General features: G+C 44.4%; 2 protein-coding genes, 1 long non-coding RNA gene and 1 other non-coding gene across 4 annotated transcripts; 2 read left to right on the top strand and 2 right to left on the bottom strand.

Annotated features, from left to right (window-relative positions):
* The first annotated feature begins 1,719 nt into the window (after positions 1-1,719).
* Positions 1,720-2,248, top strand: LOC120041666. Its single transcript, XR_005475915.1, has 3 exons — positions 1,720-1,753; positions 1,841-2,122; positions 2,202-2,248. It is a non-coding gene; the product is annotated as an uncharacterized LOC120041666 (long non-coding RNA).
* A 111-nt stretch (positions 2,249-2,359) lies between these two features.
* On the top strand, positions 2,360-4,025 carry LOC120041664 (putative nuclease HARBI1). The gene is made up of 4 exons (XM_038986529.1): positions 2,360-2,890; positions 2,960-3,075; positions 3,172-3,283; positions 3,378-4,025. The coding sequence occupies exons 1-4, from the start codon at positions 2,419-2,421 to the stop codon at positions 3,740-3,742; spliced, it is 1,065 nt and encodes a 354-aa protein (XP_038842457.1). The 5' UTR covers positions 2,360-2,418; the 3' UTR covers positions 3,743-4,025.
* Positions 4,026-9,169: 5,144 nt separating this feature from the next.
* LOC120041643 (UPF0472 protein C16orf72 homolog) lies at positions 9,170-23,994 on the bottom strand. Its single transcript, XM_038986507.1, has 4 exons — positions 23,634-23,994; positions 22,244-22,327; positions 20,384-20,674; positions 9,170-12,070 (listed from the first exon to the last, which is right to left on the bottom strand). The coding sequence occupies exons 1-4, from the start codon at positions 23,827-23,829 to the stop codon at positions 11,814-11,816; spliced, it is 828 nt and encodes a 275-aa protein (XP_038842435.1). The 5' UTR covers positions 23,830-23,994; the 3' UTR covers positions 9,170-11,813.
* Positions 23,995-24,139: 145 nt separating this feature from the next.
* Positions 24,140-24,300, bottom strand: LOC120041670. The gene has a single exon (XR_005475916.1). It is a non-coding gene; the product is annotated as a small nucleolar RNA SNORA14 (small nucleolar RNA).
* Positions 24,301-25,140: the final 840 nt, after the last annotated feature.

Here is a 25,140-nt window from a genome sequence, read left to right as displayed (position 1 = left end):
GGAGGAGGAAATTATAAAGGAGGCGGAGCCAACATATCAGTATTGGCATCTGATTGGATCTGAACGCCGTGACTGTATGTGTATTGTGGGTGTTGAAAACGTGATTCCCCCTATCAGACTTCCGGACTATCAACCACACTGGGCAAGCTCGTTTAACAAGGCCCGGTGCCCAGTTTCACTTTTTAAACCATTCCATTGTTCTTTAAAAATATTTACCGGGGCATCGAGCCATGCAAAACGAACTCTCCCATTGACAAAGTGGGAGTTGCTTGACAGGGATTGGTTACAGGTTACTTCGAGGGTCAAAGACTGATGACTTGAAGTTGTATGTTTTACGGTCAGTCGTCGTACATAGTTAGATACTAATGTATGTTTTACTATTGGTTAAACTCTCGTACCTCATCAGGGGCCTGTTGCACAAAAGTAGAATTAAGACATCCGGGATAAATGACTCAGCTGAGCTCAATGAAGCCAAAACATGTGCGTCCAGGCTTAATTGGTTGCACAAAGACCAAGCCAGGATGAGCAGACACGGATTCATTAAGCCAGGTGAAACCAATCCTGGATAGGTGCGCGCTCACGGCTCACTCAAATAGACCCCGCCACAGATCACAGATTAACTGATTTACCATGGCAACTAGAGCCGCGTACTTTTCCCCGTCGGAAGCACAAATCCTCATGGAGGCATACGAGGAGGTAAAAGATATAATTAAGAAGAAAGGCAACACCGCCACAGTGATAAAGCAAAGAGAAAAAGCGTGGCAAAGTATTGCAGACCGCCTGAATGCGTAAGTAGTGCACAATTACACACTCACCGCTCCGCTGAAACATCACAATTACAATTCAAATATTTAATTCACATCTCCAAAAATGCAGTTGTACTGTAATTATGAAACGGTTAAATTTTTAATTGAAATGCACTGCAGATATGAGTGAAATTGTGTAAAGTAACTCCATCACACTGTATAAAGCTATGATAAATTTTTTGATATTTTTACTGAAAACAAGACAAAAATACCAAGTAATTTTTTGCAGTGTGACTCCATTAAATGTGTGTGTGTGTGTGTGTGTGTGTGTGTGTGTGTGTGTGTGTGTAGATTAAACATGAACGGGCCAAAACGGACATGGCAGCAGGTCAAAATCAAATACAAGAACATTCTGCAGAATGGTATGGTCCCTGACTAATATTTAACAAAGCACAAGCATATATTGTACCCAGAAGGTGCCTGCTCACACATTGTCTGTACTGTTTTAGCAGTGAAAAAGAATACCCACAGACAAGGCACGGGTGGTGGGTCACCAAAGGCTGACCTTACCCCAGCAGAGGACATGGCCTTGGAGCTAAATAAAGGCAGGCCCGTCTTAGAGGGGATCCCTGGGGGGAAAGAGACGAGCATAGGTTCCTCCCAAGATGCCACCCGCTTCATTCAAGGTATGTCCTTCCATCTCTACATGGGATACAACCACATTCATATTGAATCAATTTGGACTGTCTGACTTTGGTTTACCTATTGCCTTGCAGTGTCTGGCAGCACTGTGTTCCTGTTAGAGCCACCAGCACAAGCACCAGACGATGCTGATCCAGTGAGTACTCCATCAAAGGCATACTGTAGGCCTGGCATGTCTTGTCTACTAGCTTCAATATGAATCCGATTAAATGTGATAGGGTGAAGGCCCCAGTGCAGCAGCAACAGCACATGATGGAGACGATGATGAGGAGGAGACCATCTCTCTGGATTCCAGAAGGCATGAGGTATCATGTTAAGACTGTGAAAGTACTATTTACTCTACAATGGTGAGGAGTCCTCATCAAAATCAAAAAATCTAATTTCTTTTACAGGACCCAGATGCTATACAGTGGGAAAACCAGCCTGGCAACATAGTGCGTATTAATAAAAGGACACCACATCCTGCCAAATTCCAGCTGCGCTAATTGTATTGTGTTCACAGAGCTCACAAGCTATCAGAAAGTTGTATGGCAACCACCTCCGGCGCCAAATAGAACTGGCAGACATAGACATTCAGTACAAGAAGAAAAAGATGGAAAATCTTGCACTGGAGTCCGAAATAAAAGAGGACAATTAGGAAACTGGACCTTGAAATAAAAAAACTTGAGAGGGAGGTGAGATATGCCTTCAATGTACACTGTATGCTAACTGTAACACAAATGTATTAATCATTATTTTTCTTTCCTCCCCCAGCTCCAAGAAGATGACACAGCTCAAAATAAAAATTAGGTATATTCTCGTAAAGTCAAGTGAGCCATGACATATGAGCTCTTATTGTGAGCACACAGGACGGTGGCATCTTTCTAAGGTTTTTTTTATTTTCCCAGCAATCAGTACAACCAAGTCATCGTTATAAGGCATCGCCCTCTTTTGCCCACCCCCCCAGCACCAGGTGTGGCCACTAGCCTATATGAAGGCCCAAAATTGTGTGTTCCTTTCTGCTCTGACAATGGCATGCCCATTCGTGCGAGATGTGGTGGATGAAGAAGCACTTGTGCTGAGGAGAGCCTTCAGGCGAGAAAGGGTCTTCAGGGACCGGTTGGACCCACTGGCCTTCCCTGATGACCATCTATATGAAAGATACAGGTTTTCTGCAGATGGCATCAGGTATCTATGCAGACTACTGGGTCCCAGGATTAAGCACCGCACTGCACGGAGCCATGCACTGAGTGTGGAGCAAATGGTTTGTGTGGCCTTGCGCTTTTTTGTTAGTGGAGCCTTCCTGTACTCAGTGGGGGATGCAGAACAGCTGAACAAGGCCACAATTTGCCGCACAATAAGGAGTGTGTGTCTGGCTATCAAAGCATTAGCAGATGTCTTCATCTCCTTCCCTGGCCACAGAAGACTCTGTGACATCAAAGAGGAGTTCTATAGGATTGCAGGTAAGAGGATCTACAAATTACAGGACAACTGTTAACACATAGTAGGATACTCATTACTTTGTGTGACAGGTTTCCCCAATGTCATTGGTGCAGTGGACTGCACACACATAAGGATAAAAGCCCCCTCAGGTGCCCATGAGGCCGATTTTGTGAATAGGAAATCCTTTCACAGCATTAATGTTCAGGTGAACATAACTTTTTGATATTGTCCATTGACGAACACTCTGCATTGCCAGTGATGTGCATTGATTGGTGTAATATTCCTCATCTTATGATTTCAGATGGTCTGCAATGCTGACTGTGTGATCAGCAATGTTGTGGCAAAATGGCCTGGCTCAGTCCATGACTCCAGAATCTTTCGGGCCTCTGAAATCTATCAGTGCCTATCACAAGGTAAGCCACACAACCCCTATTTATAACCATCATGGCTGTGTCAAGAATATCACTGTGTTTATGAGGTAGTAATGATGAGATTTTGTGTTGACAGGTGAATTCTCTGGTGTGTTGCTGGGAGACAGGGGGTATGGCTGCCAGCCTTTTCTCCTGACACCTTTCACAGACCCCCAGGAAGCACAGCAGGCCTACAACCATGCCCATGCCAGGACCAGAGTTGAAATGACCTTTGGCCTCCTGAAGGCACGCTTTCACTGCCTTCACAAATTAAGGGTCAGCCCTGTTAGGGCATGTGATATTACTGTGGCTTGTGCTGTCCTCCACAATGTGGCCTGCCTGAGGAAGGAGAGGGCCCCCAGAGTGCCACCAGCCATGGACTGGGACAATCCGGCAATCTTCCCTGATGACGACAGTGGTCGGCTGCTGAGGGACCAATATGTGTTGAATTATTTTAGTTAGTATGTGTGCTTTCAATTTTGGTTAAATATGTCCTGCGGTGGCAGAGGAATTTGGGTTTTTTTGGGTTTGTTTTTTGACGAATTTGGCCTCTTATGATGTTTGTGCGGTATACTGTGTGTAATACAAGGCTGCAGGGAGGCTACTGCATCCATTCATTTGTCTGTTCAGTTGATGTGTATGGATTTGTCCTGCATTTATTTTAGTGTGCAGACATGCAGGGTGTGTTATATACAGACCTTTGAATGTGTATGTATCATTTTGTATAATATGCTTGGATTCTGTGCTTTCCATCTTGTAGAGTCACTGTGACTTCAGTTTCGAAAGGAGCTGATGGTTTACCTGCTTTGTTTTGTCCTTATTCAATAAAGGAACATAATGTTACACATTGTGTTTTTATATTCATATGGAATGTGTATTTGTTTATATGACAGAGTACTAGGGCCACACTGAAGAAAAAGGATAAAGTCATAAATTTATGAGGCTGGTTCTTTCTGCAGAAAAGCTACATATTGTTTTTACAGTTTTGATACTTATGACAATGTGATACTTAATATTCTGGCACATCAGCATGTCTTTGTTTATGAAACCATACTGAAGTACAATTTCACGAAATGCCCCACATCTGTCATTTTAACAACTGTCCTCCTTTAAAACAACTGGTTACAATATTATGACTTGTGTTTTTTTCCCCTCTGTGGCCCTAATATTCTATCATTTTATATATAGCCTTAGTCTATGGGAAACTGTAAATTATCTAATGATAGCAACATCATCTAAAAATCATTTTTTATCCAAAATCATTGAAATTAATGATCACAAACGTTTAAATAATAACAGTGGGTCTAGTTATATGTGATAACAATGTATAGTGAGCAGTGAAATAACTATTGGTTTCCATTTGTGGTGACTGCTGACTGACATTAGGGATGAGATTAAATAGATCCTGGAATTTAGCCTGGTCTGGAGCAGGCTAGCTCCACAGAATAAATCTCCATGGTAATTTATACCATAACATATCCTCCTGCCCCCTATCCATCTTTAGTGCAACCGGATTACGGATCAATTGAGCCAGGATCACCAAGATATCCTGGCTTAATCCCTTATCCTAGTTTTGTGCAACAGGCCCCAGAACCCCAAATATAAGCTTGTTATACTCAAATGTTTGTAAACAAAGTAAATGTAAACAAACACTGTATATATCCTAAAATCATAGTTAAAACTATCATTTTGATATCAAGGATGGTCAGTCCTTGCATACATATCTCTTGCTATGAATTTAAGTTTAAAATTAAAATTTTAAGTTAAAATTTTCAAATGTAAGAAGTGGTGACATTTCTCCAGGCCCATCCCTCAGCTTTTTACCAAAACACAGGTGGGGTGCCCGCTTAGTTATTGTTTCAATTAAGGATTCCAGCTTTAAAGGGGAGATACAAAGAAACCAACCATGGAAGTATATTGTAGTGAATTCGGTGGGTAGCACCAACCAAGACTAGAACCCAGGTTTAACAACTGTCAAGCCAACACCTTGTTACGCCAAGTTCAGAATCAAGGCTAAAGCTTATGGTGAGCAGTGGAGGGAATCTTCCTCTTAACGGACCATAAACCTAATCAATCGATCAGATGACTCTATCCCTGTTCCTCTGCAGCAGAGGTCCGCCCAGTCTATTGATCGATCAATCAATCAACCGATGGATCAGATGCCTCCATCTCCATGTTTCTCTGTAAAAGAGGTCCTCCCGGTCCAGGGCTGCTGCTCTGACGCCATCTGGTGGCGTGAAGTGGTGTTGCAACAAGATAAGTACAGTAATGCAGACCGGACAGAACCTATTGGTCCCAGATGACACCCTATTCCTGACATAGTGGAACTACATGCCCTGGTCAAAGGTAGTGCACTATGTAGGGAATTCATTAGGGTTGGAACTAGTGCACTATGTAGGGAATTCATTAGGGTTGGAACTAGGGCACTATGTAGGGAATTCATTAGGGTTGGAACTAGGGCACTAGGTAGGGAATTCATTAGGGTTGGAACTAGGGCACTATGTAGGGAATTCATTAGGGTTGGAACTAGGGCACTGTGTAGGGAATTCATTAGGGTTGGAACTAAGGCACTATGTAGGGAATTCATTAGGGTTGGAACTAGGGCACTAGGTAGGGAATTCATTAGGGTTGGAACTAAGGCACTATGTAGGGAATTAATTAGGGTGGTATTTGGATTGGAACTAGGGCACTACGTAGGGAATTCACTAGGGTTGGAACTAGGGCACTGTGTAGGGAATTCATTAGGGTGGTATTTGCCTTGATGACAGCTTTGCACACTCAAGTGCAGTCGTGAAAACCATCAAGCGTTATGATGAAACTGGCTCTCATGAGGACCACCACAGGAAAGACCCAGAGTTACCTCTGCTGCAGTGGATACGTTTATTAGAGTTAACTGCACCTCAGACTGCAGCGCAAATAAATGCTTCACAGAGTTCAAGTAACAGACACATCTCAATATCAACTGTTCAGAGGAGACTGTGAATCAGGCCTTCATGGTCGAATTGCTGCAAAGAAACCACTACTAAAAGACACCAATAAGAAGAAGAGACTTGCTTGGGCCAAGAACCCTCTTCATTGGAGATCTACCGTCCTGTGGGTTTTCAGTCCAACCCTCTTCCTGGAGATCTACCGTCATGTGGGTTTTCAGTCCAACCCTCTTCCTGGAGATCTGCCGTCCTGTGGGTTTTCAGTCCAACCCTCTTCCTGGAGATCTACCGTCCTGTGGGTTTTCAGTCCAACCCTCTTCCTGGAGATCTACCGTCCTGTGGGTTTTCAGTCCAACCCTCTTCCTGGAGATCTACCGTCCTGTGGGTTTTCAGTCCAACCCTCTTCCTGGAGATCTACCGTCCTGTGGGTTTTCAGTCCAACCCTCTTCCTGGAGATCTACCGTCCTGTGGGTTTTCAGTCCAACCCTCTTCCTGGAGATCTACCGTCATGTGGGTTTTCAGTCCAACCCTCTTCCTGGAGATCTGCCGTCCTGTGGGTTTTCAGTCCAACCCTCTTCCTAGAGATCTACCGTCCTGTGGGTTTTCAGTCCAACCCTCTTCCTGGAGATCTACCGTCCTGTGGGTTTTCAGTCCAACCCTCTTCCTGGAGATCTACCGTCCTGTGGGTTTTCAATCCAACCCTCTTCCTGGAGATCTACCGTCCTGCGGGTTTTCAGTCCAACCCTCTTCCTGGAGATCTACCGTCCTGTGGGTTTTCAGTCCAACCCTCTTCCTGGAGATCTACCGTCCTGTGGGTTTTCAGTCCAACCCTCTTCCTGGAGATCTACCGTCCTGTGGGTTTTCAGTCCAACCCTCTTCCTGGAGATCTACCGTCCTGTGGGTTTTCAGTCCAACCCTCTTCCTGGAGATCTACCATCCTGTGGGTTTTCAGTCCAACCCTAATTTAACACATCTGATTCTACTAATTAGCTGCTCAACAAGACCTTAACTAGCTGAATCAGATATGCTAAATTAGGGTTGGACTGAAAACCTACAGGACAGTAGATCTCCAGGAAGAGGGTTGGACAGCCCTGGGTTAGAGTGTTTCCCGTCACCGAACACACCTCTAAACACTTGTGTAGAGCAGAAGGGATTGGATAGGTGTAAGCAATATGCTGAAAATGTTGACCTATCACATTCTTTCAGCTCTACAATAAGTGCCTCTGGGAATAAGATCTGTTCTGGACTCTGACCTGTCTATATTCTAAATGTCAGAGATCTACTCAGTGGGCTGAACACGGCAGAAAGAAATGGAATGTACAGAGCCATCCAGAAGGACATGGAACGTACAGAGCCGTCCAGAAGGACATGGAACGTACAGAGCCTCCAGAAGGACATGGAACGTACAGAGCCGTCCAGAAGGACATGGAACGTACAGAGCCGTCCAGAAGGACATGGAACGTACAGAGCCGTCCAGAAGGACATGGAACGTACAGAGCCGTCCAGAAGGACATGGAACGTACAGAGCCTCCAGAAGGACATGGAACGTACAGAGCCTCCAGAAGGACATGGAACGTACAGAGCCGTCCAGAAGGACATGGAACGTACAGAGCCTCCAGAAGGACATGGAACGTACAGAGCCTCCAGAAGGACATGGAACGTACAGAGCCGTCCAGAAGGACATGGAACGTACAGAGCCTCCAGAAGGACATGGAACGTACAGAGCCTCCAGAAGGACATGGAACGTACAGAGCCTCCAGAAGGACATGGAACGTACAGAGCCGTCCAGAAGGACATGGAACGTACAGAGCCTCCAGAAGGACATTCTTAATTGCATTTCCTTGATTCCTCATCCAATGGGGTTTGAAAAGGCGACGAGGAGAGAGAATACGAAGAATGAAGGAAAAGCAATTGAGATTCTTCCCATGGCTATGTCCCATTTATCTCTCCTTCCTCCCAGTGTGCACTTGTTCACTTCCTGTCACTGGTTTGAAAGGAAATGACTGGAAATAGAAACATGGTGGGAAACTCCGCCTACGTCTCCACCAATACAATGCTTTTAGATTTGTGTGAAGTAGTGAACGAGTGTACACTTCAAGAGTAAGGAGCTATTATTGGGGCGCAGCCACCCCGTACCTACGTCCTAAATGTTCTACAAACATATCTACCTCCCCATGTGCCCTGGACAGAAGTACTGCACCATGTAGAGAATAGGGTACCCATTTGGCCCTAAGAACTGATCAGGTCTCATATTCACAACGTGTCTCAGAGTATGACCCCTCCCCACTGTCTGTCTATATGATGGTACTCGTTATGATCTGAAAGGTCAAACTGATCCTAGATCAGCACTCCTACTGGGATCAGCTTTGTGAATACGGGTCCTGCTTTCTGACCTCCTATTGGTTAAGCCAGGGCTCTATGCTGACTTTAAATGTATTTCTTTTTTAATTTACAAGTTGAAAAATGTAGTCAAACACATAGAAATTTAGGAGGACAATCTACATTATTGTAGGTAATGAAGCTAGAATCCTTAATTGTTCTAGGCTCACTGGTGCTCCTACATAAACAAGTCCAGGAGGCACAGCAACATATTTAGGTGCGTACGAGAGTAAAATGGTGGCACTGTAGAGCTCTGTATCAGGGTTAAAACGGGTTCATGTTAGCTGATCCTAGATCAGAGCTTAGGAACAACGGGGGTGTCCCGGGGTGTGGCTTGAAACAACGAGTGACGTATTTAAAGGGGAGCGGGAGAATTATTTACCCCCACAACCCAAACCCTCCCTCTTTATTTACCCCCACAACCCAAACCCTCCCTCTTTATTTACCCCCACAACCCTCCCTGTTTAGCACCAATGACTTTTTCTTTGGTACTAAACGCAGCACATGTAAACAAAAACCAAAGCATGGATTGCTGTATTCCATGTCTATACAGGGTAAGAAAACCAACGGCATTTTCTAATAATTCAGGTAAACTATCCCTTTCAGCTTTAATAGTCAGGCAACTGCATCTTTTCACATCAACAAGTCAATAATGAACACCCATTAGAAGACAGACTACGTCACAATATCACTTAGTATGGAGCGATGCACTGGATTGGCCATTCATACGGCATACTAAACAGTAGTGTGGACATCGGGATGTAGACCCCTCGCTCACTAAAATAACAATTGTCAGTTTGTTTCTGGGGCCTCCACTTTAGCTCCTACCACATCTCTTAATCTGGGGTAGTGTTCAGTATGGCACAGCAGAGCAAAACGTTTTGCAACGGAAAACAAACAAACAGCAGATCTCTTCTGGTTTGGGGCATGTTCATTACAGCACAACGTAGCAAAACATTTCAGTTTGTCTCTTCTGGTTTGGGGCATGTTCATTACAGCACAACGTAGCAAAACATTTCAGTCTTTCTCTTCTGGTTTGGGGCATGTTCATTACAGCACAACGTAGCAAAACATTTCAGTTTGTTTCTCTTCCGTTTAGTGGCAGGTGAACCCCCCCAGTTCCAGAGGGTGGGGAGGTGAAGGTGGTGTCTGGTTGAATACCTCAGGTGGAGGATGGACTGCCTGGTTGGTTCCGGTGGAAGATCAACTTGCATGACTTTAGATGTGAAAAAGAGGCTTAAGTGCAAAAATCCTTATTCCAACTCAGGTAATATGGTGAACACACAACCACACTGAACAGAATACTCAGAAAACATCAACATACTCAGAAGAAAAAGGGGGGCAGAGGTGTAGTGGAGTAGAAACACAGGTTATTTTGCGGGAGCGTTTACCTGTCCCATCTTTTACATACAAAAAAATGCATTGAAAGTTTAGGGAGCATTACATTTAGTCACTGTGAACGGTGCTCATAGTTTTTACCTTCCTATCCGTCTCCACACTACATCACTGACTGGAGGGTCAGTCTGGCAACAGTCAGATAGCATCCCGGCATTAAGTAACACGGATCATTCCTCAACTGTGAAATACCCCTCAACAGAAAAAGCAAGGCGGTGTATAAATGAACCAACTGCAGCAGAGGTATATGAACCTGAACACTGGGGTTAGTGCAGCAAATAGCACCCTATTCCCTACATAGTGTACTACTTTGACCAGAGTGACCTATAGGCAAAAAGTAGTTCCCTTTATCTAGGGAAGAGGGTGGTATTTTGGGACGCTGACCCTCTAACGTGGCTGCTGAAGCAGTTGTCAGACAGAAAGGAAGCCTATACAATCAAACATCAACAGCCCTCAGACCCCACAGCCATCAAACTAGACACAGGAGACAGTAGGGCTGCTCCCAAACACCCTGTATAGTGCAACACTTTAGAAAAGGGCCCTATGCTGTAATATAGTAGGGTGCCGTGTAGGGACTAGGGTATAGGGGCTATGTTGTAGGGACTAGGGTGCTGTGTAGAGACTAGGATGTAGGGACTAGGGTGTAGGGACTAGGGTGCTGTGTTGGGACTAGGGTGTAGGGACTAGGGTGTAGAGACTAGGATGTAGGGACTAGGGTGTAGAGACTAGGGTGCTGTGTTGGGACTAGGGTGTAGAGACTAGTGTGTAGAGACTAGGGTGCTGTGTTGGGACTAGGGTGTAGGGGCTATGTTGTAGGGACTAGGGTGCTGTGTAGAGACTAGGATGTAGGGACTAGGGTGTAGGGACTAGGGTGCTGTGTTGGGACTAGAGTGTAGAGACTAGGATGTAGGGGCTATGTTGTAGAGACTAGGGTGTCGTGTAGGGACTAGGGTGCTGTGTAGAGACTAGGGTGTAGTGGCTAGGGTGTAGTGTAGAGACTAGGATGTAGGGGCTGTGTTGTAGAGACTAGGGTGCCGTGTAGGGACTAGGGTGCCATTTGGGACACAGTCAGGAAATCTCAAGTGAGGGATGTCCTCCTCTTCATCATCATCACAGACTGCATCAATGTCCACTGAGCAGGATGACTAACACAAAGCAATAAGTTCTAGCAAAGAAGGCATCTCTCCAACAGAACCACTTCTGGCATCAATCATTATCTAGTTCACTGAGTAACACGTTTTCCACAGCCCTCGTTTCCTTAGGAAGGGAGGAGGGGTGAGGATGGGGGGGGAGGAGAGAGAGAGGTGGGGGCGACAAGTGTAGAGGATCAAGTGGCTTCTTTTTTATTTCAAATCAGCACAGTGCATTTCTCCTCTGAAAGGGGGCTGCATCCAAACCTCCTTGATTTGATGCCTTTCTGTCCTCGCTTCCGTTCCTCACAGTCACAAGCACTGATCAATAAGGCTGCATTTACAAACACAGCCCAATTCTGTTCTGTTGCCCAATTATTGGGAAAAGAACTGATCGGTCAAAAGTCCCAATTAGTGGAAAAAGATCTGAATTAGGCTACCTGTGTAGAAGCAGCCTAACGGGGTTAGGAAGGTTGATGACAGGTTTCCAACAAGCATGCTTTCAGTTTAGACAAGTGCTCTCAACTAGGAAAGGAGACAAGGACAGGAGGACACCACCCACTCAACTAAATGGAAGGCCTCCTTACTCCTCAACGCCGCCGGTTCACTCCACAGCCATACAGCCTTCAGTCTGTCTGTTTGAAGAACCCCCCCCCCCCCTCCCACAAAGGTCTCTTAACCCTCCCTGGAGTGCCAGCCCAATCAGATCATCCGGTTGCGTTTATGGGTGGGGGAGTCTGTTATGACGTCATTGCACTGGGCGGAGCTGCGTTTCCTGGGGTTAGCGTCCAGGTGCAGGGCCATCTCCTCGGAGATGAAAGTGTTCAGGTCCACATCATGGAGACCGTTACGCCGACGCCCCACCGGAGTCGACCCACCCCCACCAGCACCCCCCACGTGGGTGGGAGAGCCTGGGGTACCGGAACGAACACTGATGCTGGCCATAGCCCCACTTAGACCTGGAGAGAGGACAGATTGGAGGGGAGAAGGAAAAAAAAACACAAGGTGAAACTCAGTCATCGAACCCTGACTCAGTGAAGACATGAAATACCAAGGAAGTCTGTCTAGGATGCATTTAGGCCCTGGGGCACAATGGTACATCCCCAAATGGCATATTCCCTATAGAAGCACCACTTTGGAGCAGGGTCCATAGGGCTCTGGTCAACAAGGTAGTGAGCTATGAAGGGCAGGGATGGGGAACTGGCGGCCCGCATGAGGTCCTCGGATCAAGTGTTATTTTTTTATTAAACTTCTGGAACTCAGTCGTGGTCTCAACTTAGAATAGTAGAATACACAAGGTGCAATTTCAAAATGTGATTGTGCCTCAGCCGTCTCTCTCCTTATGCAAGTCACTGATAGTAATAGCCGATGTCAACTAAACATCTTTTGGGATTGCAAAGCTAGTTTTGCGGCCTGCTACCTAAACTTGTCATCATGGTCGAATTACTCACATATAATGAAAACCACATGGCAAAATGTGTAGAATGACTGTAAACTTGATTTAAAAACAGCAACATTTTCTCTACACCCCATGGTAAAGACTAGAATTGTACAAAATGAACTCTAAAATGTAAACATTGTCTGCTGTCAAGAGCGGGGCCCACAAATGTTTTCCTCTCGTGACTAGTTCAGATTCGTTTTGGCCCCCACCCCATCGAAGTTGCCCCTCCCTGATGTAGGGAATAGGGTGCAGTGTAGGACCCTGCCTCTGAATGACCAACGCTGATCCTCCAGAGATGTTCAATTTGGTTCAAGTCCAGGCTCTGGCTAGGCCACTCAAGGACACTGACACTTTTCCCAAAGCCACTCCTGCGTTGGCTGTGTGCTTACGGTTGTTGTCCTGTTGGTAGGTGAACCTTCGCCCCAGTCGGAGGTCCTGAGCGCTCTGGAGCAAGTTTTCATTCTCTGAACTTTGCTTTGTTCATCTTTCCCTCGATCCTGACTAGTCTCCCAGTCCCTGCCGATGAAAAACATTCCCCCCAGCATGATGCTGCCACCACGCTTCACAGTGGGGATGGTGCCAGGTTTCCCCCCCCAGACGGGACGCTTGTCATAAAGGCCAAAGATTTCAATCTGGGTTTTAGCAGACCAGAGAATCTTGTTTCTCATGGTCAGAGTCTTTAGGTACCTTTTTGGCAAACTCCAAGCAGTTTTACTGAGGAGTGGCTTCTGTCTGACCACTCTACCATAAAGGCCTAATTGGAGGAGTGCTGCAGAGATGGTTCTCCTTCTGGAAGGTTCTCCCATCTCCACAGAGGAACTCTGTCAGACTGACCAGCAGATTCTTGGTTACCTCCCAGACCAAGGCCCTTCTCCCCCGAATGCTCAGTTTGGCCGGGCGGCCAGCTCTAGGAAGAGAGTCTTGGTGTTTCCAAAATGGAATAAGTTAAGAGCCCACTGTGTTCTTGGGGACCTTCAATGCTGCAGACATTTTTTTGGTACCCATAACCAGATCTGTGCCTTGACACAATCCTGTCTTGGAGCTCGAAGGTCAATTCCTTCAACCTCATGGCTTGGTTTTTGCTCTGACATGCACTGTCAACTGTAGGACCTTATATAGACAGGTGTGTGCCTTTACAAATCATGTCCATCAATTGAATTTACCACAAATGGACTCCAATCAAGTTGTAGAAACATCTCACGGATGATCAATGGAAACAGAATTCACCTGAGCTCAATTTCGAGTCGCATATGGTATGGTAGAGTGGCCTTGTTTTTTTTAATTAAAGTAACATTTTTTTCTTTGTCATTATGGGGTATTGTGACATCATTATGAGGTATTGTGTAGATTAATGAGGACATATTATTTAATAGATTTTAGAAGGCTGTAACATAAAATGTGGAGGGGGGGGGGGGGGAAATCAGGGGGTCTGAATACTTTATGAAGGCACTGTATCTGTATTTACTGTGCAGTGCCATGTCCCCTCTGACCCTAACCATTAGAACTAGATATGTGTATTTACTGTGCAGTGCTATGTCCCCTCTGACCCTAACCATTAGAACTAGATATGTGTATTTACTGTGCAGTGCCATGTCCCCTCTGACCCTGACCATTAGAACTAGATATGTGTATTTACTGTGCAGTGCTGTGTCCCCTCTGACCCTGACCATTAGAACTAGATATCTGTGTATTTACTGTGCAGTGCTATGTCCCCTCTGACCCTAACCATTAGAACTAGATATCTGTTTATTTACTGTGCAGTGCTATGTCCCCTCTGACCCTAACCATTAGAACTAGATATGTGTATTTACTGTGCAGTGCTGTGTCCCCTCTGACCCTAACCATTAGAACTAGATATCTGTGTATTTACTGTGCAGTGCTATGTCCCCTCTGACCCTAACCATTAGAACTAGATGTGTATTTACTGTGCAGTGCCATGTCCCCTCTGACCCTGACCATTAGAACTAGATATGTGTATTTACTGTGCAGTGCTGTGTCCCCTCTGACCCTGACCATTAGAACTAGATATCTGTGTATTTACTGTGCAGTGCTCCCTCTGACCCTAACCATTAGAACTAGATATCTGTGTATTTACTGTGCAGTGCTATGTCCCCTCTGACCCTGACCATTAGAACTAGATATCTGTGTATTTACTGTGCAGTGCTGTGTCCCCTCTGACCCTGACCATTAGAACTAGATATCTGTGTATTTACTGTGCAGTGCTGTGTCCCCTCTGACCCTGACCATTAGAACTAGATATCTGTGTATTTACTGTGCAGTGCTATGTCCCCTCTGACCCTGACCATTAGAACTAGATATCTGTGTATTTACTGTGCAGTGCTGTGTCCCCTCTGACCCTAACCATTAGAACTAGATATCTATGTATTTACTGTGCAGTGCTGTGTCCCCTCTGACCCTGACCATTAGAACTAGATATCTGTGTATTTACTGTGCAGTGCTGTGTCCCCTCTGACCCTGACCATTAGAACTAAATATCTGTGTATTTACTGTGCAGTGGTGTGTCCCCTCTGACCCTGACCATTAGAACTAGATATGTGTGTATTTACTGTGCAGTGCTGTGTCCCCTCTGACCCTAACCATTAGAACTAGATATCTGTGTATTTACTGTGCAGTGCTGTGTCCCCTCTGACCCTAACCATTAGAACTAGATATCTGTGTATTTACTGTGCAGTGCTGTGTCCCCTCTGACCCTAACCATTAGAACTAGATATCTGTGTATTTACTGTGCAGTGCTATGTCCCCTCTGACCCTAACCATTAGAACTAGATATCTGTGTATTTACTGTGCAGTGCTATGTCCCCTCTGACCCTAACCATTAGAACTAGATATCTGTGTATTTACTGTGCAGTGCTATGTCCCCTCTGACCCTAACCATTAGAACTAGATATCTGTGTATTTACTGTGCAGTGCTATGTCCCCTCTGACCCTAACCATTAGAACTAGATATCTGTGTATTTACTGTGCAGTGCTATGTCCCCTCTGACCCTAACCATTAGAACTAGATATCTGTGTATTTACTGTGCAGTGCTATGTCCCCTCTGACCCTAACCATTAGAACTAGATATGTGTATTTACTGTGCAGTGCTGTGTCCCCTCTGACCCTGACCATTAGAACTAGATATCTGTGTATTTACTGTGCAGTGCTATGTCCCCTCTGACCCTAACCATTAGAACTAGATATCTGTGTATTTACTGTGCAGTGCTATGTCCCCTCTGACCCTAACCATTAGAACTAGATATCTGTGTATTTACTGTGCAGTGCTGTGTCCCCTCTGACCCTGACCATTAGAACTAGATATGTGTGTATTTACTGTGCAGTGCTATGTCCCCTCTGACCCTAACCATTAGAACTAGATATCTGTGTATTTACTGTGCAGTGCTATGTCCCCTCTGACCCTAACCATTAGAACTAGATATCTGTGTATTTACTGTGCAGTGCCATGTCCCCTCTGACCCTGACCATTAGAACTAGATATGTGTATTTACTGTGCAGTGCTATGTCCCCTCTGACCCTAACCATTAGAACTAGATATCTGTGTATTTACTGTGCAGTGCTGTGTCCCCTCTGACCCTGACCATTAGAACTAGATATCTGTGTATTTACTGTGCAGTGCCATGTCCCCTCTGACCCTGACCATTAGAACTAGATATCTGTGTATTTACTGTGCAGTGCTGTGTCCCCTCTGACCCTAACCATTAGAACTAGATATCTGTGTATTTACTGTGCAGTGCCATGTCCCCTCTGACCCTGACCATTAGAACTAGATATGTGTATTTACTGTGCAGTGCTATGTCCCCTCTGACCCTAACCATTAGAACTAGATATCTGTGTATTTACTGTGCAGTGCTGTGTCCCCTCTGACCCTGACCATTAGAACTAGATATCTGTGTATTTACTGTGCAGTGCCATGTCCCCTCTGACCCTGACCATTAGAACTAGATATGTGTATTTACTGTGCAGTGCTATGTCCCCTCTGACCCTAACCATTAGAACTAGATATCTGTGTATTTACTGTGCAGTGCTATGTCCCCTCTGACCCTAACCATTAGAACTAGATATCTGTGTATTTACTGTGCAGTGCCATGTCCCCTCTGACCCTGACCATTAGAACTAGATATGTGTATTTACTGTGCAGTGCTATGTCCCCTCTGACCCTGACCATTAGAACTAGATATGTGTATTTACTGTGCAGTGCTATGTCCCCTCTGACCCTAACCATTAGAACTAGATATCTGTGTATTTACTGTGCAGTGCTGTGTCCCCTCTGACCCTAACCATTAGAACTAGATATCTGTGTATTTACTGTGCAGTGCTGTGTCCCCTCTGACCCTAACCATTAGAACTAGATATCTGTGTATTTACTGTGCAGTGCTATGTCCCCTCTGACCCTGACCATTAGAACTAGATATCTGTGTATTTACTGTGCAGTGCTATGTCCCCTCTGACCCTAACCATTAGAACTAGATATCTGTGTATTTACTGTGCAGCGAGCTGCCCAGTGGCACGAGCCTACCAGACGAGCTACATGCCTTCTATGCTTGCGTCGAGGAAAGCAACAATGAACCATGCATGAGAGCACCAGTTGTTCCGGACTCAGAGTATGCACTGACCAGCTGGCAAATGTCTCCACTAACATTTTCAACCTCTCCCTGACCCAGTCTGTAATACCTACATATGTTTCAAGCAGACCAACATAATCCTTGAGCCCAAGAATGCCAAGGTAACCGGTCTAAATGACTATCTCGTCGCCTCATCACTATGCTAAGGACCCTAGGACTAAATACCTCCCTCTGCAAATGGGATCCTGGACTTCCTGATGGGCCGTCCCCAGGTGGTGAGTGTAGCCAACACCATCTGCCATGCTGACCCTCAACATGGGGGCCCCTCAGGAGTGCGTGCTTAGTCCTCTCCTGTACTCCCTGTTCACCCACGACTGCGTGGCCTGGCACAACTCCAAAGCCATCATTAAGTTTGCCAACAACAGGACAGTGGTCCCTCAGGAGGCTGAAAAGATTTGGAATGGGCCCTCAGATCCTCAAACGCTTCTACAGCTGCACCATTGAGAGCATCTTGACTGGCTGCATCAACACTTGGTATGGCAACTGCTTGGCAACCGACTGCAAGGCGCTACAGAGGGTAGCGCGTACAGCCCAGTACGTCACTGGAGCCGAGCTCCCTGCCATCCAGGACCTCTACACCAGGCGGTGTCAGAAGAAGGCCCTAAATATTGTTAAAGGCTCCAGCCACCCAAGCCATACTGTTCTCTCTGCTACTCCATGGCAAACGGTACCGATGCACCAAGTCTAGAACGAACAGGACCCTGAACAGCTTCTATCCCCAGGCCATAAGGCTGCTAAATAGTTAACCAATAGCTACCCGGACTATCTGCATTGACCCTATTTGACTCATCACATACGTTGCTGATACTGTTTATTATCTGTCACTTTATTCCTAATTATATGTACATCTCTACCTCAATTACCTCGTACCCCTGCATATCGACTCTGTACTGGTGCCCAGTATACAAAGACAATGTATCGTTCGTCATTGCCAGGGATGCGGGTTCGATTCCCACAGGGACCAGAACCAAATAGTTTCAAATGTAAATCGCTGTGGATAAGAACATCTGCTAAATGACGAAAAAAGTCAGATGTGTATTTATTATTACACATTTTCTTTTTCTATTATTTCTCCATTTTCTTTCTCTCTGCATTGTTGGGGAAGGGCTCGTAAGTCAACATTTCACTGTTAGTCTACACCGGTTGTTGACCAATAAAATTGTATTTGACTTGGAGCCAAGTTTCAGACCAAGCACATGTCAAAATCCACAAAGAAATCATTGATTGGCCACAGCATCTACATTTTGTAATGGCCATCTCAGTCAACGGACATGAAACCCATTGAAAACCTGTGGTTTGGATTGAAGAGGGCATTCCATAATAGCAGACGAAAAATATCAAGGATCTGGAAAGATTCTGTATGGAGGAATGGTCCAACGGTTTCTCCAACACAAAACATATCAGAAAAAGGCTCAGTGTCATTACCCTTGCAAGACGAGGTATTGAAAACAGGGGCATCAACCATTTTGATCCCCGAGAGAAAACAGTTACTTGTTGAACCAAATCTCTTTCTCGGCTCAATTATATTAGAATAAAATGATACACACTACCTGTCAAAAGTTTTAGAACACCTACTCATTTCAAGGGTTTTTCTTTCTTTATTTTTTTACCATGTTCTACATTGTAGAATAGTGAAGACATCAAAACTATGAAATAACACATGGAATCATGTAGTAACCAAAAGTTTTATACAAATCAAAACATATTTTAGATTTTTCAAATAGCCACCCTTTGCCTTGATGACAGCTTTTGCACACACTTGGCAATATCTCAACCAGCTTCATCCGGAATGCTTTTCCAACAGTCTTGAAGGAGTTCCCACACATGCTGAGCATTTGTTGGCTGCTTTTCCTTCACTCTGCGGTCCAACTCCTCCCAAACCATCTCAATTGGGTTGATGTCGGGGGATTGTGGAGGTCAGGTCATCTGATGCAGCACTCCATCACTCTCTTCCTTGGTCAAATAGCCCTTACACAGCCTGGAGGTGTGTTGGGTCATTGTCCTGTTGAAAAACAAATGATAGTCCTACTAAGCGCAAACCAGATGGGATGGCGTATCGCTGCAGAATGCTGTGGTTGCCATGCTGATTAAGTGTGCCTTGAATTCTAAATAAAATCACAGACAATGTCACCAGCAAAGCACCCCCACACCATCTCCATGCTTTACGGTTGGAAATACACATACGGAGATCATCCGTTCACCCACACAGCAAACACAAAGACATGGCGGTTGGAACCAAAAATCTCCAATTTGGACTCCAGACCAAAGGACAAATTTCCACTAGTCTACTGTCCATTGCTCGTGTTTCTTTGCCCAAGCAAGCCTCTTCTTATTGCTGCCCTTTAGTAGTGGTTTCTTTGCAGCAATTTGACAATGGAAGCTGATTCACAGTCTCCTCTGAACAGTTGATGTTGAGATGCGTCTGTTATTTGGACTCTGTGAAGCATTAATTTGGGCTGCAATGTCTGAGGCTGGTAACTCTAATGAACTTATCCTCTGCAGCAGAGGTAACTCTGGGTCTTCCTTTCCTGTGGCGGTCCTCATGAGAGCCAGTTTCATCATAGAGCTTGATGGTTTTTGCAAATGCACTTGAAGAAACTTTCAAAGTTATTGACATTTCCCATATTGACTGACCTTCATGTCTTAAAGTAATGGACTGTTGTTTCTCTTTGCTTATTTGAGCTGTTCTTGACATAATATGGACTTGGTCTTTTACCAAATATCTTCTGTATACCACCACTACCTTGTCACAAAACAAATGATTGGCTCAAATGAATTAAGGGAAGAAATTCCACAAATGTACTTGTAAGGCACACCTGATAATTGAAATGCATTCCAGGTGACTACCTCATGAAGCTGGTTGAGAGAATGCCAAGAGTGTGTAAAGCTGTCATCAAGGCAAAGGGTGGCTATTTCAAGAACCTCAAATATATTTTGATTTGTTTAACACTTAATTCCTTAATGTGTTATTTCATAGTTTTGATGTCTTCACTATTATTCTACAATGTAGAAAATAGTAAAAATAGAGAAAAACCCTTGAAATATTGCCCGTTCTAAAACTTTTGACCGGTAGTGTAACTTCCCCATTTTTTTTAACCATAAAATATAGCTCAATACTCAAATTGTTGATTTTATACAGTCATTTTTGCCCACCTTTAACAAGGCTGTCACTGTATATCTGTGTATTTACCATGCAGTGCGATGGCCTCTCTGAAGGGCTGGAGGTCAGCCTCCACAGAGGAGTCAGTCTCAGGGGCCGGGGGAGGCCGGTTAGGGGAGACCATGGTCAGTCTGTGTCCTGGGGTGAGGGTGGCTCTGGAGCTCCGGGGGGGTGGGGCCCGACCACACAGGAAGCTGATGAGGTCCTCTCGCCGGATGGTTCTCCTCCTTTTCTTCACCCAGGCCAGCACATCCTTGTTGCGACGCTGGTGGCCGATCTGTATACCTAGGTCGTAGCTACGCTGGTGGGCCTCCACAGACTCTGTGGGGGGGGGGGGCAGAAAGAGAGAAAGGAATGTGTGTGACATTGAGTGAGAAAGTGTGAGAGAAAGTATGTGCGTGTGTGAGAAAGAGAGAATGTGTGATGAGAGTTGGTTGAAGATTCCTTTGTGTAGCCTGAGTGAAACGTGTGACTAACAGTTGACAGTTCACTATAGAAGTATAGGCAGCCCCCCCCCCCTTCCAGAGGTTGCCAGTCAGACAGCACAGATGCTGGAATCATGATCCTGGAGAGCCACAGGGTATGGAGGCTTTTGTCCTAGTCTAGCACTAACACACATGATTCAACTATTCTCAGGGACTCTTGATGATCAGCTGAATCAGATGTGTTAGTGCTGGACTGGACCTAGCCGTTGAACATGACTCTTCCAATACACATTAGTTATTGGACCAAGGCGTCTTCTGTAGGGGGGAGTTTTGATAAGAGCCTCGGCGCTCAGTCTGAACATTAACATGCATCACTTGAGGTAAGGTCTGTATGCTTCCAAAACTATATATATCTTTCATATCAGCAAGAAATCATTTTCAAAAAACAAAAAAGGTAAAATTGATACACACCTTTATAGGGTTAGGGTTCCCACAGTGCCATATCTCCATGTTACAGAGGCCATCACCTGTGCTAATTAGCTATGTGCTCCGAACACCTGTGTAAGCATCTCGGGAAGCGCAGCACAAGTGTAGTTTCATTTGATCAGGCGCCCATAGCTGTGTGGATCTGTAACTGCTACAGTAAGTGTATCATTTTTTTCTCTCTCTCACTGATGAAAGATAAGGGCCATATGTTTCGACAGCCGTATCCAAGAGATGATTATTGACTTTTCTAAACCTTAAAAATACAGTGTCGAGATTGTAGTTCACACGAGCCAGTCGTTGGCGAAGGTGGTGGCTGAAAATTGTAGGGAGAACTAATAACTAACTGAATGCCGACTAGAGTTTGAGAGTCAGGCTGCTCTCCAGGACCAGAACTTGAGAGAACGGCTATAAATGGCGAGCTGGTCAATATTCAGGTGACTAGAAGAGGCTTGTTTACAAGTTTCTATCTATCTACTAATCAATACATGTCCTGTTTACACCAGAATGACAAAGGATTTAAATTGTTATTTATTTAACTAGGCAAGTCAGTTAAGAACAAATTCTTATTTTCAATGATGGCCTAGGAACAGTGGAACTGCCTTGTTCAGGGGCAGAACGACATATTTGTACCTTGTCAGCTCAGGGATTCGAACTTGCAACCTTTCGGGTACTAGCCCAACGCTCTAACCACTAGGCTACCCTGCCACCTATGGACTTTTATGATGAGCCTTTGGTCCTAAACTTTTTTTGGCTACTGTACATTTAGCTCTGTCCCGACTACCCTTTACTGAGTCTTCTGAAGTAACCTACCCCTGTGGTAGGCCAAGTATCGTGACAACTACTGTGCAAATCAATACATGCTTAGACTACAGCAGAACGATAATGAAAAGCCTATGGACTGTTATGATGATCCTATACTGTCGTGAAAGCAAGTTAGAAGACAAGAAACTGAAAACACTTGAGTGTCCCTGACACCTACCTTTGTACAGGTTGGTCACGGCTGTGGCAGCGTTCTGAAAGGGCACCCACAAAGAAAGCCCGCCCTGTTGGTGACATACTCGGTCTGTCGAGACAACACACCAACAAAAACATTACAGGTTTGTTGGATTTTCCTACTAAGATAGATAGCCTGGTTGACAACAGTTTACATAAATAGCCTGGTTGACAACAGTTTACATAAATAGCAAGTTAGGCCCCAATTATTGTACAGTAATCCCACTTTAGTAGTACATGATACAAAGGCAACACATGAGACTGAAAGCGTCTTGATTACAGGAGACAGTTTTTATTCGCCATTTTGTCTTGCATCTAGAGTTGCAGGCGGCCTTTGGAATAAAAATAACTGTCAGCCAGCACTAGATGGCCAACTCGACAGTTTATGAGCACGAGTGCATAACGCACCAACTAAAGTTGCCCTTTCAGCAGGAAAGTTGCAGTCGTAAATTATAAATACTTGATACCTTAGTAACTAAAGAATTTATGGTTACGATAGTTCAGTATATCTATGAGAAGTATTACAGTAGCAGATAAGAATTCTCAATAACCCCAAAGCCAATAGTAAATCTTCGCCATTTTGTTTAATTTTCAGTATGCATTGATAAAACTCGGGTTATTCGTTGATTGTAGACTTAAACCAAAACGGATAATATAACTTACATGTATATCTATGGTAAGTAATATTAGCCCCACACACCTAACAAAAAGGCAACACTGAAAGATGCAATCTGTCACAAGGGAATGTCGCGTAGCGATGATTGTTGTTTCCATCGCCATTTTGTTTCTCTAATACATGCACTCAACAGCGTTTAACGTTAGCTACTTGTTCACTGACATTGTCGGACTCGCAGTTTCTCTAACCAGATGGTTAACTCAGTAACAGTATAAACCATATTAGCTTAAAGACTGGATTAGATAGCTATTCAACTAACTTATCTACCAAAAGTGTGTTGGCTGGTCATGTTGCTTGGCAGTTATCGTTAACTAGCTATTAGACGATAACGTTGGCGAACAACAGCCAGATCAAACTACTAACGTTTAAGAAATTGTTTAGTTTCATAAAGATACATTTGGGTGTTCTGTTTTACTAACACAAAAAAACGAGCAAACTATAATTACGGGATGTCTTGACTTAAGACGGCAGACAGTTGCTACAGTACAGTAGCTAGCTAACCAGCTGATCAGCTGAGCTGGTAAACTAGCTAGTTGGCTACTAGCTAGGTAGCTAGTTGGCTACTAGCTAGGTTGCTACCATTAGCTAGTTCCCACCGCCACTAACAGTGACTGAGTAGCATAGCAAGCTCAGTAACAAGGCACAGGAGTGGCAGCCGACTAACGTAAGTTAGTTAGCTAGTTCTGGTCTTGTCTCGGACCTTTGTAGAGCTGAGCCACAGCAGTGGCGGAATTCTGGAAGAGATGCCATAATTTATCCTGGTCGTTATCGGCCTCCTCCTCGTTTGACTCCCTTTGCTCCGCTTCGGCCAAACACTGCCGCTCCCATTTTGAGAACCAATGTTCGGGTCCGTGTTCCTGAATCTCCGGGTCTCCGTCTTTCTTCTTCTCCTCCATTTACCACGCTAAAACCTCAGGTAGATTACAACTTTAGTATGTCGATTAATAAATTACTTGGCGATGCGAATAAATGTCCGTTAGTAAATTCATAAATTTTGTTATTACTTAATAGCTGTTTCTCAAACCGACTACTCCGGTCTGAAAATACTCTTCAACTAGTTTGGACGTTGCCGACGTCCGCCTATATAAAAGTCATACTACCGTGTTGTCGTTTCTACTCCGCCTCTATTTCAAGCAGTGATTGGCTAGTATGGCTCTGGGTCGTGGCTTCAGGTTTGTGCTGAAGATTTCAGTGGACCACAGAAACATCTGTCATAGAAATGACATAAAGGAACGCCACGAAAATTCTTAGCTACTTAAGCTTGTGTGAGAAGCAAAAAGCTATGCTTTTAGGTTTCCACTAGAATTTATAGCCATTCAAAATTTATGGAAGCCCATTCCCGCCACCAAAAACATTTTGAAATGTTAATACTATCGAAACATTTAGAGCTACTAGCTACATTTTTTTAGGTACTAGCTACATTTTTTTTAATGCTATCTCAAAATGTAAAGACACTAAGTCAACATTTCGAAATAGTAAGTCAACATTTGGAGATGCTAACTAAAACTTTTGAAATACGTAAGTCAACGTTTCAAGATACTAACTCAAAATTGTGAGATACTAACTCGACATTTAGAGAAAATTGAACATACAAATAGGATATGTTTCTTAATTTGTAGCATAATGTGGCGGTTTCCATCTACCCACATTGCAAAGATCAGCACAGCAGGGCCGCTGGCAAATGTGTAGTGAGCTGGCATTTGCCCCAAAATTTGGGCTAAAAATATTAACAAAAAAGTGTTGAAAAGAGGGACTAAGTACTGTTGTTTAGACTGATTTGCCTCATGATTTGTCAACTCGTGCACAATAAATCTGAGCTTCTGTCTTATCTACTGTAGCCTACTGATAACAACCACAGATGTAGATAGCCTAGAGAAGCCTATGACCTCTGATCCCCTCTGGCCAGGGGAAAGGAAGCGGTAACTTCATGTATTTATAGCCTAAAATAGGCCTATTTATTTGTGTTAAGAGAAAAACGTTTAGATTCAAACTTTGGGTGGTCCCTTATCAATTAATAAATCAACACAGTGATGACATACAATGTGAGTAACTTTTTAATTACAGATGCAAAGACCTACATGATGCAACCCTGCATAAAGCCAGCTCTGCCCTGTTAGTTCTATTGTCCAATCGCAGTTGTTGTCTAGTTTTCTTTTAACCATGATGCGAACATCTCTGGTCCCATCATAGCCCATATAAAACTATTT

Source organism: Salvelinus namaycush, unplaced genomic scaffold (genome assembly GCF_016432855.1).
Source record: "Salvelinus namaycush isolate Seneca unplaced genomic scaffold, SaNama_1.0 Scaffold5, whole genome shotgun sequence".
In the NCBI taxonomy this organism is placed as follows: domain Eukaryota; kingdom Metazoa; phylum Chordata; class Actinopteri; order Salmoniformes; family Salmonidae; genus Salvelinus; species Salvelinus namaycush.
The sequence above is the reverse complement of the archived record's forward strand: the minus strand, read 5'-3'. Positions and strand labels throughout refer to the sequence as shown.

Excerpts from the sequence above, each read along its gene's own strand:
- LOC120041664 (XM_038986529.1), top strand. The coding sequence starts at position 2,419 with ATGAAGGCCCAAAATTGTGTGTTCCTTTCTGCTCTGACAATGGCATGC. Across the intron at positions 2,891-2,959 it reads GGAGTTCTATAGGATTGCAG|GTTTCCCCAATGTCATTGGT; the intron begins GTAAGAGGATCT and ends TTTGTGTGACAG. Across the intron at positions 3,284-3,377 it reads CTATCAGTGCCTATCACAAG|GTGAATTCTCTGGTGTGTTG; the intron begins GTAAGCCACACA and ends TTGTGTTGACAG.
- LOC120041643 (XM_038986507.1), bottom strand. The coding sequence starts at position 23,829 with ATGGAGGAGAAGAAGAAAGACGGAGACCCGGAGATTCAGGAACACGGA. Across the intron at positions 20,675-22,243 it reads CGTGACCAACCTGTACAAAG|AGTCTGTGGAGGCCCACCAG; the intron begins GTAGGTGTCAGG and ends CCCCCCCCACAG. Across the intron at positions 12,071-20,383 it reads AGAGGCCATCGCACTGCATG|GTCTAAGTGGGGCTATGGCC; the intron begins GTAAATACACAG and ends TCCTCTCTCCAG.